Source organism: Phyllosticta citriasiana, assembly GCF_038021145.1.
Source record: "Phyllosticta citriasiana strain CBS 120426 chromosome Unknown IWZ02scaffold_2, whole genome shotgun sequence".
Classification (NCBI taxonomy): domain Eukaryota; kingdom Fungi; phylum Ascomycota; class Dothideomycetes; order Botryosphaeriales; family Phyllostictaceae; genus Phyllosticta; species Phyllosticta citriasiana.
In genome coordinates, this window is record NW_027117279.1 from 2408595 (window position 1) to 2428135 (window position 19541).

A 19541-nucleotide genomic window follows, 5' to 3' on the forward strand; every position below is an offset into this window, starting at 1 on the left:
GAGACAACAAAGAGCGAACAAAGACGACGACCAAGGCTCTCGGTGGGAATTCCTGCTCTAGCGCGGCCGCCACACCGCAGGCGGATCAGTGCAGACGACCGCGGCCCTTGCAGAAAAGCTTCGGTGGTTGCTAATGTATGTACTGCACTGTATTGTTGTGTATTGCTTCCCTGTCTCGCGACTGAAACCACAAGTGCCCCGCAGATTGATTTTAACCTACCACTCGCCGTCCCACAACCAAAACGACCGCTACTCTTCTGTCTCTTCTTGCCCTGCTCAGGTACGAGACGGCTTCCCTGGTCGCCGTTGGTTCCCGCCCCCGGCTTCGCCTCTCCAGGGGCTCGTCCATCCATCGACGGCACACGGCATCAAGGAACTCACCACCATCTACTAACTACACCGCCCTCCACCGACGCCATATCTAATCTCCCAATTCGCGTCCCCGAAAGCCATTGGCGCCGTGACACCTCGACGCTGCGCCCATGAGCCTCGCGTCATCCACGACCGCCACCAAGCCAACGCGCATTCGCATTCCCTTGCCGCCGCCGCTCTCATGACGGGCACCACTTCCTCAAACGACCGCTCGGCCAGGCCATCTCCTCCCCGGACTCCGCCCATGCATGCGCAACGAGCTGCTGCTGCTGCTGCTGCTGCGGGCTCCTCTCCCTCGGGAACCTTCTTCGCCGACGAGACGCCCACCGACAAGAGACGTAGCACAGCAACCGACTTGTCGCGTCTGTCGCGCGATTCGCACGACCTCAAGTTCAGGGATGTCACACGCTCCTCGGTCGTCGAAAACATGCTCTTCTCATTGGAGAACTTGCCCTCCAGCAGTGACACCTTCCCCTCGCAATTCGGCGCCGCCTCGTCCCAAGCTTTGCGCTACGACGACGAAGACTTCTACCGCTCCACCCTCGCCCGCTTCTCCCCTCCGCGCATCCTCCGCACCCACGGCTCCGAAAATTCCTTTTCCGTAAACTACGACGCCCCCGACGACTACCTGTCCCGCTTGCCCTCCCGCCGGGACCCGCGCGGAAACCAAACCTTTCGCTCCGCCTTGGACCGCATAGACAGCGCCGGCTCGCGGGCAACCAGCACCGACGCCGCCGCCGCCACCCACCGCTCGAGGCCTTTGTTCGGCGAAGAGGGCTATTCACACCATGTCAGAGGCGCTGGGAGAAAGGGCAGCAAGGGTAGTTCAGCATCCAGCCTCGACCTTGGCTACAGCACTCCGACTGGGCGTCCGGCAGACCATCGCATGAACCTGTCTCCCGGCCTTGAGCAAAGATTTGGCGAACGATCCGGCTTCCAGCAACAACACGAGTCCATCATGGATAGAGGGCGGCCGGACGTCATGTCGTTCAGCGGTTACGATGCGGCGCCCACTCCCACCATTCCGACAGGGTCTCGGCGGTACCAGGGTGCCCCGACATCGAGCTCCAGCTACGACTTTTCCCAGGGAGAGGCCTTTTCGTCGCCGCCAGCGCATTCGTCTGCAACGCCGGCCTCCATGCCGCGTAAAAATAGCCTCCGATCGTCATCCAGCAAGGGGCAGTGGAATGGGAAGCCTCGAGGAGGTGGTGCTGGCCCTGATGAGAACATCCGAAATCAAGCCAAAGAGTTTGTCAACGCTGTCAACTCGTCAAGCAACCACGACCTCCCAAAGCTTCCATCCCTCTCGGCCTTTGCAGATTCGGCGTCCAACAGCAGAGTCGCCTCGCCCGCTACCCAGACGCCAGCGCCGCCCAAGGAGCAGCAGCAGCGTGGCTTCTTCAGCCGAGTCTTCGGCGCCAGGAAAAACAACCAACAGGTACAAGAAACGCCGAAGACGGCGGGGCTGCTGCCTCAAGATCAGCAACGACAACGGTCTCCTGAACCCAATAACAGGCGTCCTTCGACGACGCCTGCAAACTCGTTGCATGGTGCGTCCACCCGCAGCGAATCATGTGCATCCAAGTACTGACGTTATGCAGCATCCCAGCACCCGCACAGCAACACGCCCGCCAGAGAAGACCAGCGGCCACCCCCTGTACTAAACAAAAAGAATTCATCGTTTTTCAGACGTCGCAAGAAATCCGTAACCGAACAAACGGCCGCCCCGCCTATGCCTTCCCCGGGCCAAGCTCGCACGGAGCTCCCAGAATCTATGGTACCTAGTGCGTCGGCGACAAGCCTGCGTCAGATAATGACCCCCTACCTAAACGATCCGAGGAGCGACTCGCCTGCGGCGTCGCACTACGGCAGCCGAGAACACCAGCGCCCTCTCCACGATGGAATAGATAAAGTGCCAGGCTTCTCCCCAGAGTACAAGCCCCACAAGGATGCTACAATCCGCCCCGTCAAACCGGGCTCCCGTGGAACGGACGACAGCGTGCCACCTGCTTCCGACGATGTGCAGCAAAGCCCTAAGTACAAACTGAAGGTGAAACGCAGCAAGGGCATCAGGGCGAACGACGACTCGTCCTTCCTGGCGGACAGCAGTGGCGCAGAGGATAAAGGCTCGAGCCCGTCCCCCGCCGAAAAGGGTTCCTTCATGGCCGTCCCCGAGCAGTCCAGGAGACCTGCCACCAGCCCCGTGCCCCCTCAGCTCGCACCGCTTCCCGGCCAGGAGAATGCTCGACCCAAGGCAAACGGCGAACGACGCTCCGATCTACAACCTCCTCCCAACATCACGCCACACAAGACGCTGCAAAAGGAGATGGAGGACGAGGACAGCTGGGTCATTATGAATCCTGCGCGGCAGGACGCAAGCGGAAATGACGTCAGTGATGGCAACCCCCGGGTCTGGTTGCATCCAGATTCATCTGACGAGGGGTACGGCGAAGATGTGTCGGGTCTGGCCTTGCCGCTTGAGGGAACGCGAAAACAGCCGGACCCCGACACTTTGAGCGACACGTACCATCCCGCCTCGAATCTGCCCGTGTTGCAAATCGACGGCCACGAAACTCGCCCGTCGATCGAGGCGCGCCGCCCGTTGACTGCAATTGACGAGGAGCCGACGGACGATGACCGCGAAAAGGCGAGGCAGATCTTTGAGGGCATCGAGACTTTTGTCACCAAGTCGAGAGCCGCAGCATGGCTCGGCGAAAAGACTTCGGTCAGCGCGCGGTGCCGCAAGGCTTATATGGAATTGTACGAGTGGTCCGGCTTTAGCATTTTGCTTGCGATGCGGGATCTTTGTCACCGCTTGGTGTTGAAGGGCGAGACGCAAGAGGTCGACCGTGTTCTGGATGCGTTTGCGCTGAGGTGGTGCGAGTGCAACTCGAATCACGGTTTCAAGACGCCAGGTAAATGCGACGAGTCTCGAGTAAGTGTCAACGCTGACGGAATTACAGGTGCTGTGCATACCATTTGCTACTCGTTGCTGCTCCTTAATACCGATCTCCACATGGCCGACATTGAGTCCAAGATGACCCGCACTCAGTTTGTCAAGAACACCCTGCCTACCATTACGAGCGTCGTCGAGGCCGAGCTCTCCGAGACGAATGGCAGCTACGGCGACTATTCCCGGAGCAACACGCCGCTGGATGACTATCCTTCTTCTCCGACGGGCGAGTACTCTGGCCATCATGGCGAACGCGGTTCTACTGAGCTAGGCACCAAGAGGTCGAAGAATCGCCTCTCCATCAAACCGACCATGTCTCATCGTCCCGAATCGGATGGCTATGCCTATGACTCTGGCTCTGGCGACCGCAGCACCGCATTGGTCAAGGCACCCTTCGATGGACCAATGAAGGCGTGGGAGACTCAAGTCGAGGTTGTGCTCAAAGAGTTTTACAGCTCCATCAAGAGCCAGCGTTTGCCGTTACACGGCGACGCCAGCAACCCGACTACTTCATCAAACAGTCTGTCTGTTAGCGGAGTGTTACGCCGTACACCATCGGTCCTCAGCAAGGCTCCATCTGACACGGCGAGCTACCGTGGCCGGACGCCAGACTTTCGCTCCACTTCGCGCTGGAATCCAAAAGCAAGGTCTCGTCCCAGGATCTACCCCAACTCGACGCTGGGCTCGAGTCGTACTAGCCTAGACGAGCCTTCCGTGTGGAGTCCAGCACCTTCGAGTAAGTGGAGCAGCTATTCTGTTGGAAAGACCGGTACATCCATGTCAGTTGAATCCCTAGGCTCTCACTTTTCGCCCGTGGACCACAACCCGTCGATTGGTTTTGCAAATCTCTTGAACCAAGCCATGATTCGCGAGGAAAACCACGTTCCCACGAGCAGCGACGACTTTGGCCGGACCGCGCCGCTGCTGGAGGATGAGACCTTGGAGCTTCACGGTCCACCGTGGGCGAAGGAGGGCATCCTGAAGCACAAGTTTCATCTCGAGTCGATGCAAAAGCGCTTCAAGGACCGCAATTGGAACGAAGTGTTTGCCGTCATCGAAAAGGGGTACATGAAGCTCTTTACTTTCAACTCACACGGAAAGTCGACCCGCAACAAGGGAAAGCGCAGGCCGTCGGCGGGCGATGTCGTAGGAGGTGGCAATTGGCTTGACAATGCCGAGGAGCTTCAGTCATTCCTCTTGCGCCAGACTCTGGCCACCATTTTGCCGCCTCCGGGCTACTCCAAGCAACGACCGCATGTGTGGGCTCTTTCTCTTCCCACCGGTGCTGTCCACCTCTTCCAGGCGAACACGGCCGATATTGTCAAGGAATTCGTCAACACTGCCAACTACTGGGCTGCGCGTCTCTCCAAGGAGCCGCTTGTTGGCGGAGTGAGTAACTTGGAGTATGGATGGGGCGAGGGCGTCATCAATCCCGCGCTCATTGGCATCAACCGCCCCGACACGTCGCCCATGTCGAACAATGTTGGCATGCCACGACCAAGTCTCCAAAGCTCCATCCGGAGTTCGATTGATCACGGCTCTAGCACCGTCAAGCCCAGGCTGCCAGGCGACAAGGTCCCCATTTCCGACTGGAAGCCACCGACGCCGAGCATGATGGCCAGCAATTTGATGGAAGTGGATCAGCTCAAGGCTCTCGCCGCCTATGTTAAGAGTGTCGAAGAGGAACTGTCGAGGCATCAGGAGCTGAGGGCCCCGATGCTCATTGCAGTAGGTATTCCGCGCGATTCCCATGATCGTTGTCCACTTGGACTGCCGCTGCCGTCCGACTCGCGCGGAGACGTCCTCGAGGACGTTGGCCTGTGCGTGTCATATGGATTGCAGTTGCACGTCCGCTCCTTGGATCAAACAACCCAGCCCTCGTCTGATTTCGATTTCCAAACCTTATTTGCGCTCGAGCCTCGCACTTTTGATTTGTCTGCTTCGTCGTCCTTGTCGGCCGCGCGTCGTCCAAGCACTGCCCACGCGCAATCCGCTAACTCTACCCTCTCCCCGTCACAGTTCTCCCCGCGCCATCCGAACGCCGGCAAGGCCATGACAAACTTTCAGAAAAAATCCGAATACCTCCTCAAAGAGCTCATCAAGTTCAAGACGTACATTGAAGCGCTCAACTTTGCGCATGACACCAAGACCAAGATTTACAAGGAGCGCGAGGACAGGGAGCAGGAAAAGGCGGCGTCGGCGGACGAAAAGGCCAAGGCTGCTGCCGAGGGGCCGTCTGAAGAGGACAGAGACACCATGTCAGCGGCCGACTCCTTCACCTCTGCCCTTGAAGCGCGGCAGATGATTCCCGACGAGGCGCGCGAAATTCTCGAAGCCATGGGAAGAGACGGGGAATGAGGGGTCTGAGCGGCTCTTGGCCACCTCCCGTCGCCACACCAAGTCTGCGGCTTCCTTGGCTGATGCTCTTTTGCTTGCTGCTACAGGACTCCGCTCCTCAAGTTTGCGACGTGGAACCAGACGCGCGGCAGGCGTTCGTCCAGGACGAGGCGGCGCACGACGGTCGTGATTATGCAGGCCAGGGCGTGGTAGTTTGTCGGCGCCGATCCAACGCCGATCCGCGCCCCCATTCCGCCACACAGCAACATGGGACAACAGGGCCCCACGCTTCCTGGTGCTCGCACTGCACCACCGGTGCGCGGCTGCCCTTTGTTGGCAGTCAGACTTGCAACGAACGGCCAAAAAAAAAAAAAAAAAATTCCGACTCTGGTTCGGTTCGCAATGTTGGACCTTGGGAACGTCGATGAGAAAGTCTTGTCACAGCTTTCTGACGATTCTGCCCCTTCGCCACGCGCTTTCTCCTCTCTTTAGCGCGCCAAACAGTGATTGGGGCGCACGTGTTGTTCCGTCCGTCACGTTTCTCCTTTGCTTTTTTTTCTTCCTCCTTGGATCTTGTGCCAAAAGAGAGACGAGATTTATTTTCCTTTTACACTTATAACCCTGTGTTAGTAGTATTAGTTTTCTTGGCGCTTGTCCATTCTTCAATTCCTTTTCTTCCTTTCTTCTCTGCTATTGGGAAAAGCGTTTGGGGCAAGAGAAAATATTCTCCTCTTTTCCTTTTACTTTTCCTTTTGTCGTCGTCGTTGTAATTTTTTATTTTTTATTTTTTTCCTCCCATTCTTCGGACGGTCACGGTTTGATGGACGGATGGATCGATGGGTGGTGGGTGGGTGGGAAAGGTATGGCTGGATGGATTGGTCTATTCCTCTTTTCTTTTCTGTACCGTACTATTGTTGAGAGCGGTCGGTCCGTGGTAAGGTAGTCGGAATGCAGGCAGGCGGGCGATGATGATTGGAATGGAGTCATGAGATGCCGATGACATGGTGTATCAGATCACGTCTCGTGAATGAAGCGCGCGCGCACGCGGAAGCAGATGCCTGGACTTGGATTCATTGTGTTCAAGCGCATGCATGCGATGACATCCTTTTTCGTCGTTTCTACGGGCAGTACGTACTTGGGGCGTGTTGGCAAGGGAAAGCAGAATTGATGTCCTTCCCCTGCCTCCCGGCTAGTCTCGTCAGTTGTTGATCTGGAAGAGAGGAGGGTAAGGGGCAGAATCGGTTGGTTGTCACGGTTGTCGTGCTGATGTGTTGAATGGGAGAAAGTAGCACGCATCGTGCGTGCCGTCGCCATGGTTTGGTCCAGGTCGGTATATCCACTACTCCTCCCTACTTACCCTCGCATCCTCGCATCCGCGTCCCACGGTCTACCGGCACCCTCTGTCCCACTCATCCATCACCGCAGCGGCATTCTCACGACAATGCATGCGAATGACGTGTCTTGTTCGCATGGGGCTGGCTGGCTCTCTTCAACACCATCGCAAAGGGCGCCATGGTCTATCATTTTGTACCGCACCAGACATGGAGTTTTTCGATATTAGCCTAGATATTCTAGCTTTGTGTCTTTTGGAAGTTGTTTTCTGGCTGCGCGCAAGCATATCTAGTGGGCGATTTCTCTCTTTTTTTTTGGATTCTTTCCTTTCCTCTCTTTCTTTCTTCAGACCAGAGAAGAAGAAGAAGAAGTAAGGCAGTCTGCCTCCCTGCACACATACGCAAAGATATCATTGGACCTTGAAGTCTTATCGACCTTCAGTCTCAAGTTCCTATTCCTCCTCCCCTCTCCATCTGCCCTTCACTTCAATCCAATCCGCTCATACAGCCCCGGATCTACCCACCCAAAATGACACCTCAACCTCGCACCGCTATCTCCCGCTACTACTACCCCGGCTCCACCGCCAACCCCAACAACGCCAACGCCTCCTCATCCACATCCCCTGCCGCCCCATCAGCCAACCGCTCCGCCACGCGACCCCCTCGCCCCTCGCGCCTCCTTATGCCCTTCCGCGGACGCAAGGCGGAAGAGCCCAAGGAGCGCGCTGGAGCTGACGGCGACGCTAACGCCTACGCCATAGAGGCTCCATTCCAGTCGGGCGATTCGGGCAACAGTGGCAGCGGCAATGGCAACGGCGGCAAGAGGAAGCGCAGCACGTCGCGCGAGTCTGTCGTGCGCGCGCTTGCGACCAAGACTGTTCTGGTTCTCGAGGCTGCCCAGGCACTTGAGGCACTCAAGGCGGCCGGTAGGCAGGAGGAAGCAGAGCCCGCGCGGTCCTTTGGACAGGGGGAGGCGCGGATGCTGCAGGCGCGGGCGCTGCGGGAGCAGGATAGGGAGAGAGAGCGGGTCAGGGCGAGGAGGCGGTTGTGCGGCGCTGCCAGGTTGAGTGCGTTGTGTAGGATGCCGGCGCCGATGTGTGGGATGGGGGATGAGGAGGCGGGTTTGCGGGTCGATGGTGAGGATGAGGGTGATGGTGATGATGAGGATGAGGATGATGATGATGATGATGATGATGATTATGGGGGAGAGGGGAAGTGCGGGATGTGTAAAAGGGAGAGGAAGAAGAAGGAGGAGGAGGAGAAAGAGAAGGAGGAAAAGAAAAGAGAAGAGGAAAAGAAAGAGGCAAAAGGAGAACCCGACAAGAAAGAAAACAAGAAACCCAAAGGCTTCCTCCAGCGCGGCGGCGCCCGCAGCCAACGCAGCAATCCCAACGCGCCGCACCCGCCGCCCTGCCGCTCCATCTACAAGGACCTGTTCAAAAACAACGACAACGACGACGTCAACGACAATGGCAATGGCAACGAAAACGACAGCGTGGACGCCAATGCTCAAAGGCCATCATTGCCCGCACCGGCATCGCCAACCGTCGACGGACGATCGACTCTGCTACCACTTCGGAACGCAGACGCGTCGACGCAACAACGATCACCGCAGTCCACCGATGACTTACCCAGCTTGTGGGGGTTAATCGTGTCGAATGGCGGCGGTAGGCCGTGGTATCGGACTCCTCCTGCACCTTCTCGACCACCACCTCCACCACCCGAGTTGCTTATGCCGCAGGAGACAACAACGACGACGACGATGACGACGACGACGATGACGACCGGGAATCCGGACAGAACGGAGATTGTGACGAGGCACTATCCTCGTCCTTTGCCGGATGACGATGCCACACTACTCTCACCTTCCTCACCACTTCCGCCTACTTCTGCTTCTGCTGCTCCATCAATGCCGGTTTTGCTAGCAACGGCAACGCAAGACACGACTCCACGAGAACGAAAACAGGACCACGCCAGCACCGCCACCAACGCCACCACCACATCTCCCCTCCACGGCCCCGACCGCCGCAGAACATACATGCTACGCAGCAGCCGCAGCAGCGCCCCGGCGCCCCCCTCTCCTCCACCAAACGAACCGCTCCCCGCGCTGCCGGACTGGATGCTTGGGCTGTTTGATGTGTCTGGTGCTGGAGTTCAGAGGGACGGTGATGCGTTTGATCCGCTTGAGAGGCTTTTGTGGGTTGCGGAGGTGGAGGAGCACGATGGTGATGAGGATCTTTGAGGTGGTTGATTTTGTGTTTTGGGTTTTGGGTTCTGTGTGTGAAGGAAAGGGAATGGAGACGTAATGGGCGAGTGGGGTGGTGATAGGGAGGGAAGAATTGCGGTTTGGTTTGGGTTTGGTTTGGAGTTTTGGTGCGGAATCATGTTTGAGGGGTTTGGTGTGTTCTCATCATTTACTTGGCTCTACAAAGGAGAAGAAAAGTGTAGCGAGCGCCACGGCGACGGCATGCATGCGATAGGCCGACATTGGGACATGGGGTGTGGGGTTGCAGATTCGTCATGGAATTGAGATGGTGCGATTTGCCTCATTTGGGTATGTGTTTTCACTTTCCATGTTTTGTTTGATTCTTTGGTTTTGGCTTTCTTTGCGGAAAAGCTATTTGTCTTTGAGAGAGCCATGGGCCCAAGAAAAAAGAAAGCGGTCGACAGAGGGCGAGTGGCGAAAGGATTGCACGAGATTCGTTCTGACCGCCACTATGCTCTTCCACTTTAGAGACAGAAGCGAATTTCACTCGACTAAGAGAGTACCGTGCCTTGCACCAAACTTGATCTCGTCCCTCGAGCACATGGAATGTGCGAGTCACAGATTGCCTCACGAGAACAGTAAGGAAACAGCAAACGGCGGCCATGCTTTTGGTCAAACAATCTTGAAGTCCGGACGGGAGGGAGCGACTTAGCCAGGAATGATATTTACAAGGTCGAGAGGGTTATTGTCTAAGAAACTTGGACAGCGCGAAAGGGCGAGGAAAGCCGATCGCGTGGCTGGAAAGCATGTGGAAGACACGTGTAAAATGCACAACTCAGGATTGGGATTGGCTCGTGATGCTTGTTGGGAGAACCAGAAATTGTTGTTCCTTCTCTCCTTTTTTTTTTTTTTTTTTTTTTTTGTCTGGACCGCATTTGGCGCAGTCTGTCAGTGCTTTGTTCAGACGTGATGATGATATCTTGATATTCCCCGGAATAGGATGAGTACGAAAAACCACCCGGTGAGAATTAAGGTGCGACGTGAATACAGAGTGAATTGGAGGAGTGTTATGAAGGCATGGCAAGCTGGGAGGAGGATTTTGATCCAGACCGCGCCTCCTGAATATCACATCTCAAGTGGAAGAACCAGCAAATCGACATCGCGGCCGATGGAAATAGAAGTTTGCCGCGCGGAAAAGAAGACTTTCCCTATGCGTGAGTCGTTGCTTTGCATGGAATCAATAAAATACCGCGTCTTACTCCATGGCCTAGGCGACCGGAAGAAAAGGTTCGAGGACAGCATCGAAAAGCTATTGGAGAAGCTGCCAAAACACCATGTGTTTTCTAACACTTGTCTTTACGGCCGGTCAGAGGAGTACACAAGACTGCTGAATTTGAAGACTTGATTGCTATACACTTTGCTGTCGCTGAGATTTGTAAAGGACGAAGTTCAAGACGGAGTGATTGATTTGATCAGCAATTATCGGACAGTTTTGGCTACTGTTCTTGTCCAACGAGTTCGACTTGGTCATATGCTAGCATGCTGTTCAAAGTGGAAGATGATAACCGCCGTCAATTGCTTTTTTCCATAGCTAGAAACTCATAAGGGCAGTCGCACCGAGGTTGCACCTTCGTCAATTTTTTTAAAAAGCGCCGGCGGGACCATCTTGCATTCTCCAGTTGCATCTCTCAGCCAGAGCCTCATCCAAAGTTCCGCTCGAAATGGAGTCATCCACGCCAAACGCTGTTTCAGAGCAAGTGAAGAAGCTGAGCATGGCTGATGAAACCGTCCATCCGCCAGTAAAAGAGGACAGATTTTCGCAGTCAGTTCGAAGCCCTCGTGACTAGCGCGAAAAATGGAGTATGCTGATGATTGAACACAGCATGCTCTCCAGTCGAGTGATTGAAGTTGTGGTTGGAGTAGACGACAACAAAAAGACGTTTCTGCTTCATGAGGATCTCCTTTGCTGCGCATCTTCAAAGATGAAATTCCAGCTACGCGGGCCTTTCAAAGAGGCGCAAACTGGAAGGATACCGGACTGCGAAGAAGACCCAGCACTCTTTGCGTTCTTTGCAGAGTACCTGTATCGAGACACGTGGCTGTTGGAGGATAAGAACATTCAACACCCATCTCACTGGATCCTTCTCGCGCGACTTTACGCCATGGGAGAGAGGCTCATGGCGCATGAGTTTCAGCGAGCGTGCGCTTGGAAATTTGCACGCGACTTCTCCTTGGACAGCAAAATCGCAGACACTGAAATCTGCCAGCTCCTAGAGGTTGTCTCTGAGATACCCGAGGAAATCACTTTGGACAACTTGAGTTGCCTCATCTTTTGGTACACGGCGTCGAAGCTTTCGAGGCTGCGGAAGTGCTCCGAGTTCAAACATCTCCTCATAAAGTCTCCGGACTTGGGACGACGCATTTTGATGTGGGCTGCGGATAACACCCAGTCTAAGAAGCCTTTTGAGGCAAAGGACAGACCGCATGGGAGTTTTGTGGATGAAATCAATTTCCACTGAAAGAAGAGAGCTTGCCACTAAGGCTTTGACTCATTGATTAGGAAAACCATCATTCTGTACTTCTTCATTAGCTATGTACCTTTGAGCATCAGTTCACGTGTATTTCTTTTGAGTGTACCACAGCCATTGCTCTCTGGTACACAGTCTCAAGGTCCCAGACCACAACATTCAAGATCGCCATGTGGGCAGCGGACAAAACGAAGTCGACAGGCTACTGCCATTTTCTAGCAAGCGTCAGTCCGGTTTTCTTGAGACGAAAAAGAAAGACACCTCGTTGCCATTCGCTCCTTAGTCGACCCAGGAGTCGTGAATGATCTGAGGAAATAGGAATTTGCACATGCCAATGGGCATACACAGGGGTAGGTCGAAGCCTGAAACGCAAAATCGAACCCTGTTTCCAAAACGACGTTTTACGTTGTAGTGTGGAGTTCATGTGGTAGACGTCCGGGGAAGCGCTTTCTCAACCATGGAACTCGTTTTGAGGCCACACACAGTGCAAAATTTTAGCCCAAACGTGTTCTTAAAGTGAAAGAATGTCCCCTTCTTCGCAGCATCCGCGACCTGCTCTGTCCATCGTTCAGTGAATCTGCTTTTTGCCAGCTTCCACTCGTTTTTCTCTTCTCAACTCGCGACTTCGAGTCGCAGAAGGCCGCGATTTTCCAGCCGTGTTTTCTGAAAAGGCCAGACAAGATGTCGTCACGACCAGATGGCCAACCCAGAAGAGAAAGAAGCGCGAGTTGTTCATCCCCCGCCCACCATCCACATCCACCAGTGGAACAGAACGGCAGACCTCCGGCCCCCAGGTCAATCCCCACTGGCAGTCGCCAGCCCGATCGTGGGTACTCTGATCGTGTGCAACAGCATAATGGCTGCAGAGAGAATGGCCACTGGGAACATCACCATTCGAGCTCTACCCCCCATCTCCAACTGGGCACCTCTTCTGCAGCAGCAGGACATGGTGAGCCTGCCAGGATAACGCCTGCCGAATTGCTTCAACGAAGCAGGCAGGAGCTCCGACAATGGAGCAGGAACAACGGTCAACCTCACGCTGGCATGATTCCCAACGCAGCACCAGGTCTCAGCAGTCCTGAAAGACGGGACAACCGTGTCACGTCTGCGAACACCAACGGAGTCGCTGAGTTCGAGGGCCGGAATGGTCATCCCCATCACCCCCAACATGCCGGGGGCAGCAAACACCACCATGCTCCTCAGCCCGGCAGATCGACACCTGTTCCTGTACAACACCTTGTTCCCAGGTACGGGTTGCGGCAGTCCTCCGAGAGCCACATTCATCCTGCTATGAGGAGCATTCCTCCTTCGCTTGAGCCAGTCTACGGCGCATTCGAGGAGACCATGGCTGCCGCGCAACCAAGACCTGAACATCATGTCCATCCTGTGCACAGGACAGGACCGGGGCCACAAGGGCCCCCTCTCCCTCTAGCACACCGTCCTCCACATCCAGGGACGCGTCCTCCCTCTCGTGCTGGACAACCGCCGCCGCAACATGAGCGGTCCAGCTCTGAGCCAATTTTATGCGCTCATCCGCAGCAGCATGGATGGGGACCACAGCAACAACCACATCCAGGGCATGGAGACCGCCCTAGATCGTCTTCGAGACCACCACGCGCTTGGCCTGCGCATCCAGGACCACGATTTCCATCGCAAGGGCCTCCAACTAGGCGGCCTCAGCATTCAGGACCGCCTCCAGGTCCGCCTCCAGTTCCTGTATATGGACCATCACCGCCAGGTCCTGCGTGTTGGCGACCCGAGTTTGTAGAACCAGAGCCCCGCTATCCTCGGCCACGTGGTCCGCCAGAACCATCACATGAGGCACCATTCAATGGGTCTCGAGGAGGTGTTCCGCAGCAATGTTCAGAGCCAGAGCCACAGCCAGAGCCAGAGCACAGGTTTCAAGGAGGTGGTCTGCAGCCAGTCATAGAGTCAGACCCAGATCCTGAACCACAACCAGAGCATAGGTCAGAGCCAGAGCCAGAGCCCGGACATAAGCCAGAGCCTACACCAGAGGCAGAGCCTGAGCCGGAACCCCACAGGTCACCATCCCCCGCTCCCTCCGGATCATCCTCTGGCAGTAATACTCCCAACGAAGCCGCCCATCCCGAGCCCCCCAACGCCTCCGCGCGTGCTCTGCTCGTTCGCTCGAGAAGTTTGGTGGTACGTGCGATTTCCGCCATGGGTAGCAGCCGGCGGCTTCACCCTTGCGAGGAGCAGCCCAAGGGCTGTGATGGTCGCGCCACATCTCTCCCGCCGCCCCCTCAGCACCGCGCGCCGTCCCCGGACGTCGCATATCCCGTTGAGGAGCTCCAGTTGCCACAGCCGATGGCCATTCCGTCGTGGCGACCGCCTCAGCCGATGCAGTCGGAGCCACGTCCCTCTTCTCCCAAGCCACCGCCAGACACCGACACGCAGGATCGTGGGAGGTCGCACTCCCGCTCTCCCTCTCCCGAGCGGCGGGGAGCGCACCGCTCATACCGCGAGCGGTCGCCGTCCCCTGAACCAGGCTGTAGGTCTCACCATCATCACCATCGCGGTCGCCAGCGAAGGCGATCGCACTCTGTTCCTGCAAGATACTACTCCACCTCGTCATGCTCTCTCTCATCTTACTCTTACTCGTCATCTTCAGGAGACGACCGACGACGGCGTCGAAGAAGAGACAAGAAAAAGAAGAGGAGGACGAGGCGGAGCCCCTCGTGCGACTCCTCCGAACTCTCAACTGCGTACTCGTCGGAATCTGATTCCGGAGATGACCGCAGGGGGAGAAGGGGAAGGAGGAAGGGGAGGGGGCGGAAGAAGAAAGACGCCAAGAAACCCGGCATTGCCAAAAAGTTCATGGCGTCGGTTGGCCGCCGCCTGGTCCAATTGGACCCCACCGAGGCCGATCGCCGGGAGCGTCTGCCGCCGCGCGAGGAGTGGGTCACGGCGGATCGGATCCTGGGCAACGACGACTGGCGGGAGCGCGAGCAAGAAGTCGAGGACTGCCGCCGTCGTCGCCGCGGCGCTCAGTGGGTGCGAGAAGAGGTGGACGACGCGAGAGACCAAGCTACGGTGGCAGAGGATAGAGAGGTAAGCCAATGTCTCCGGGAGTCGTGGAACGAATCACGGGAGACTGTTCCTGCAAGACCAGAAACTCCGCAAGAGCAAGAGGGGACGGACCGCGATGCCAGCGATCCGCAGGCCCTGGCTCTGCGGTTAGAGGAGGCGGCGAGACAGCAGTTCCCGAAAGCGGAAATTGAGGTAAGCCATCCAGCTGAAGCTTGCGAGAGCACGGCGTGGGAGGGCCAAGGGCAAGATCGCGACTACGGGCAACAGCCCGCCATCTCTCGACACATGTCGCAAGTGAGCGGCGACATCAAGTCGTTTTTCAGCCGGCGGACGTCGCAGCTAGCGCAGCATCTACGCGGCGACGGCAGCGGCAGCACGGAAACCCGAGAGCATAGCAAAACACGGCCCGAACGGCCTCGTCGGTATGGATTCATCAAGTCAAAAAAGGAGAAACCGCCTATGGTAACACGGACATCAGATACTCGGGAGCCGTACCACAGGCCGACGAATGCGCAGACGAGGTAGAAACTCCTTCGCGCAAACGCTGCTGGACGATGAGCCGCAGACATCATCAGCAGCCGCCGCCGCCGCCGCCGCTGCGCCGCATTGCTTCGGTGCCTGAGCGCCTCCACGTCGAAGCGCACCTCGGTACGTGGGAAATCGAAGGCGAGCGCGAGATCCAGGAGGCCGGCAAGCAGTGTCTGAACCGGCTTGACTTGGAGCTCATAGCAGAAGCGAAGGCGACGGGCTTACCGCGCTCCATTTTCGACGCCCTGAGCAAGTCGGCGAATGAGCCGAAGCCTCCTTTCGAGCCGCGGGGCATGCGCACCATGGAAGACCTGTGCCGGTCCAACTCTCCTGACGTGCAGGTTCTGGGCCGCGACTGGCTACCAGACTGGATGCAACGTGAACGGCGTAGCTCTGCGGAAGACTCGCAGAAATGCGGGGAGGAGCAATCGCTTGGCAGGCAACACGAGGCGTTAAGGAAATCGCACTCGAAGAAGAGGTACCGTGTTCATGTTTGTCTGCGAAGGCAAGGCTTCCAGTCGAGGCTCGCGAAAACGAGGGCCAAGTAAGTTGGTTGGTCGTGGAAGATTGGGGACGTCGAGGGGAGGAGCCGCTTCTCTCCGGAGGAGCTTTTTTGTGGTGGTGGTGGTGGTGGTGGTGGTGGCTGAAGTCAGCAGGCCTTGCATGTCCTGAACAGCTGAGGAGAGGAACCTCTGAAGACACCTTCCTGCGACGGTGGGTGGTAGTGGTCCGGTGTCCGCAATGCAAGCGGCGCTGCTGAACGAAGAGGCGAGGAGAAGAAGTCCGAGACAGTAGTCGATGTCAAAACGGAGCGGTGCGGCGCGGGGGACAGCGGGAAAAGAGGAGAGGTATGACCATGCCCAAGGCGAAGTGGGTTGAACGATGTTCATTGTACATTCGCAAAGGGTCGTCTGCAGGTGCGTGTCAGCAAAATGTCTGATCCAAAGTCTCTCTCCACCGCTAACGAGTCAACCACAGATACGCCCATGGTAGTCACGTCACGCACGAGACACACACGCCGACAGAATGCACATCCAACCGGAAGATTAATGGGTTAAGTAGAGGGGAGAAAACTTGTTATTGAGAAGGGCGTTGGCTACAGATTTTGTTCGTTTTTTTGTTTGTCATCTGGAACAACGAAGCAGCCAGATGCAGCGCGATGAGCGTTTTCGAGAGCAGCAGCCTTGCCTAGCACATCCCAAATGTGCCTCTAATTTTTTTTTGTTCTTTTTGTGTGTTTTTGTAGTGATGATTTTTTAATCTTTGCTTTCTTCTTTCTACTGGGCGGAAGTCGTCAACCCCAGTCACCTGCCGCCGAAAATGGAGACTCTCGTGGGAGATGGCGTCCGGGACAGCAGCGGATGGAGAGTCGTCGATAGCGCTCAGACTGATCAAGTCCAACAATTGCTTGATGGCGATCAACAGTTGAGATGCGAGCCTATCGAGTAGCGCTCGAAATGGTGATGTCAAGGGAGGTAAATTTTTTTTTTTGATCCCAATCAAGGATTTGTCGTTCGAGATTTGTGTGCCGAGCGCGAGTTGTAAATTTATGCCTCTTAGGAGTTGTTTGTGTGGGTTGTGCAGAGGAAGTGTCGCTGTGCCGAGGCAGACATAGGACACGTCCAAGTTCGTTGAGGGGGTGAGACGACCGATGATGGTACCGCGCCAGGAGTACACCGCCGCCGTCGTCGATGTACCGAACCCATGATCGTCTAATCAAGGAAAGGGAACTTTTTGGAATGAGCGCTACCGATCCTGAAAGAGTCGAGGGACGAAAAGAGGAAAAGCCACGTGGATATCGAGCGAAGAGAAGGTCGACTCAAAACCGCGACGGAGCGCCCGCAAGCCGGCGCAAAGGTCGAGAGTGAGAAAGTAATCCCGGAAAAGAAATCCCCAATCGCCTAGTGTACAAATGCGACAACCCGCGATGTCGTAACTCGTTCATGCGCCAGCATGGACCCGTTACACCAGACAAGAAAAAGAAGGTCATGGACCCATGTTCAGCCGTCCGGAATCGTGGTCATCGCGTAGCATGAGCTATGTGCAAAAAGGTCTTCGCTTCAAAAGCCAAGACCGCCGGATGAGAAAAAACCAGTGAGAAGTGCCGTCGAAAACTTGCTCTTGCGAGCCTAAACCATCATTGTGTCCATGTGCGTTGCATCAGGGAGTTGCTCATGCCTGGGCCGGCCTGGGTGCCCGCGGCTGACCAGCGAAGCCATTCTGTTGGCGGTTCTGATGGACTGGAGGACCTCGGCGCTGCCCCTGGAAACCACCTCCACGAGGACCGCCCCGGAAGCCCCCACGAGAATTCTGCGGCCCGTTGCGGTGGACAGGGGCATTTGGATCCTGCTCTTGGTTTTGACCTTGCTGGGCCTGAAGAGGAGCCGGCCTTGCCGCCGGCGCATTGGAAATCGGACGGGGGATCGTGTCAGGGGTTTCGTAGACATACAACTTCTTCTCAATTGTTTGAGGAATAGGCTGGATCTCGGTGCCGAGCTCCTGCTCAATCTTGTACAGATTGAAACGGTCGTCCCAGTTAATAAGGTTGATGGCCAAACCCAAGTGGCCAAAACGACCAGAACGGCCAATACGGTGAAGGTAAGTCTCGGCGTTCTTGGGGAAGTCAAAGTTGATGACAACGTTGACGGCCTGAATGTCGATACCACGGGTGAGAAGGTCAGAGCAAACCAGGTTGCGGCAAACACCGTTCCTGAAGTCGTGGAAAACGCGGTTGCGAGCGTGCTGAAGCATTTTGGCGTGAGAGTAGAAGCAAGAGTAGCCGAGCTCGGTAATCTTCTTGGCGAGGAGCTCCACGCGGTTTGTGGAGTTGCAGAATATGATGGACTGGTTAATCTGGAGCTTGTTGAAAAGAGTGTTGAGGCAGTGAACCTTTTGCTTCTCTTCGACAAAAGCATAGTACTGCGTTATTCCACGAAGAGTGAGTTCGTCCATCAAGTTGATTTCGTAGGGAGAGTTCATGTGTTTTTCCTGGACAAGTTAGTCTCGTGATGTGTCGGAGCGTGTACGAAGCGTACCTTGAAGCTCTTGACGACAATGGGGAAGGTCGCACTGAAGAGCATAACCTGGCGGTCCTTGGGGTGGAATGCGAGAAGCTGTTCGATAACGGGGGTAAATTCCGGAGAGAGAAGCTTGTCAGCCTCGTCCATGACAAAGATGGGACAAGCTGAGAGGTCGGCGACGCCCTTGCTGGCCAAATCCAATATCCTGCCAGGGGTACCAACAATGATGTGGACAGTCTCGCTCAAGCGAATGATGTCGTCCTTCAACCCAGTGCCACCAGTGGTGACCATGACATTGATGCCAAGGTGCTTGCCAAGGGTTTTGCACACCTGCGACGTCTGGAGAGCAAGTTCTCTCGTGGGGACCAGAATTAGAGCTTGCGTCTTGTTGCTCTTGGGGTTGATGCGCTCTAGGGTGGGAATCACAAAAGCTGCAGTCTTGCCGGTGCCGTTCTTTGCGCGCGCGAGGATATCACGACCAGTCAAAGCGACAGGGATGGTTTCTTCCTGAATGGGCGAAGGCTTCTCGAAGCCCGCCTCGAAAATACCCATCATCAGCTCCCGCTTGATGTAAAAGTCTTCAAACTCCAATCCCTTTGTTGCCGTAACATCCTCCGTCTGTACTCTGGTGTCCTTTGGCGGAGCATTGACGCTGTTCTTCCAGTCGGCGCCTGCCGAGGATTCATTCAGGCTCGCTGCCGCGAGCTGGTTGGTAATGTCCGCCGCCATTGGGTTTCTCTTTGTTCAGATGTGAAGTGGCAAAGAAAGGCGCCACAAATTTAGCGCCGGCACGGTTGAGATTCGTATGGGGGAGGGTGGTTGATTTTGAGATGGTCGGGTGAGGTCGCCTCGGGAGTAGTGTGGGGTTGGTCGCGATTAGGAGCTGAGGCAAGTCCGACGTGCGGCAGAGTAAGAGTAGTTGATCGAGGATGTGGCGATGTCGAGTAGAGGACCACGGACTCTTGTGGTGCAGTAGTTTGAGATGCCTGGCAACTGAGGCGTGGAAGGCTTGCAGGTGGAGGTCAGGTCGGTGACGGCTGGCAAATGGAGGTAGTGGAGATGACTGCGCGCTAGCAGAGCAGATTGAGCCAGTAAGTGGCGATGTCAGAGAGTAGAGAAAGTAAGAGTCAGTGGTGAGGGCGTGAAGAAGTTGATGATGTGCGGTGGGGGGGAGGGGGGGTTGCGGAGAGAAGAGGGACGAAGGTTGTAGCTGAC

The 19541-nt window shown here is 56.1% G+C and overlaps 5 protein-coding genes across 5 annotated transcripts; 4 read left to right on the plus strand and 1 right to left on the minus strand.

Annotated features, from left to right (window-relative positions):
• The first annotated feature begins 453 nt into the window (after positions 1–453).
• IWZ02DRAFT_142740 (uncharacterized protein) lies at positions 454–5806 on the plus strand. The gene is made up of 3 exons (XM_066761780.1): positions 454–1922; positions 1974–3287; positions 3336–5806. Exons 1-3 carry the CDS (start codon positions 554–556, stop codon positions 5681–5683), a joined length of 5031 nt encoding a protein of 1676 aa, XP_066626524.1. The 5' UTR covers positions 454–553; the 3' UTR covers positions 5684–5806.
• A 1716-nt stretch (positions 5807–7522) lies between these two features.
• On the plus strand, positions 7523–9494 carry IWZ02DRAFT_512182 (uncharacterized protein; the record flags this gene model as incomplete). Its single annotated transcript, XM_066770554.1, has 1 exon — positions 7523–9494. One exon carries the CDS (start codon positions 7523–7525, stop codon positions 9233–9235), a length of 1713 nt encoding a protein of 570 aa, XP_066626525.1. The 3' UTR covers positions 9236–9494.
• Positions 9495–10686: 1192 nt separating this feature from the next.
• Positions 10687–11718, plus strand: IWZ02DRAFT_479440 (uncharacterized protein; the record flags this gene model as incomplete). Its single annotated transcript, XM_066769088.1, has 2 exons — positions 10687–11021; positions 11082–11718. The coding sequence occupies exons 1-2, from the start codon at positions 10921–10923 to the stop codon at positions 11716–11718; spliced, it is 738 nt and encodes a 245-aa protein (XP_066626526.1). The 5' UTR covers positions 10687–10920.
• Positions 11719–12408: 690 nt separating this feature from the next.
• Positions 12409–15854, plus strand: IWZ02DRAFT_430332 (uncharacterized protein; the record flags this gene model as incomplete). Its single annotated transcript, XM_066766055.1, has 2 exons — positions 12409–15200; positions 15257–15854. The coding sequence occupies 2 exons, from the start codon at positions 12409–12411 to the stop codon at positions 15852–15854; spliced, it is 3390 nt and encodes a 1129-aa protein (XP_066626527.1).
• Positions 15855–17326: 1472 nt separating this feature from the next.
• On the minus strand, positions 17327–19496 carry IWZ02DRAFT_142771 (ATP-dependent RNA helicase-like protein dhh1). Its single transcript, XM_066761781.1, has 2 exons — positions 18342–19496; positions 17327–18294 (listed from the first exon to the last, which is right to left on the minus strand). Exons 1-2 carry the CDS (start codon positions 19053–19055, stop codon positions 17479–17481), a joined length of 1530 nt encoding a protein of 509 aa, XP_066626528.1. The 5' UTR covers positions 19056–19496; the 3' UTR covers positions 17327–17478.
• Positions 19497–19541: the final 45 nt, after the last annotated feature.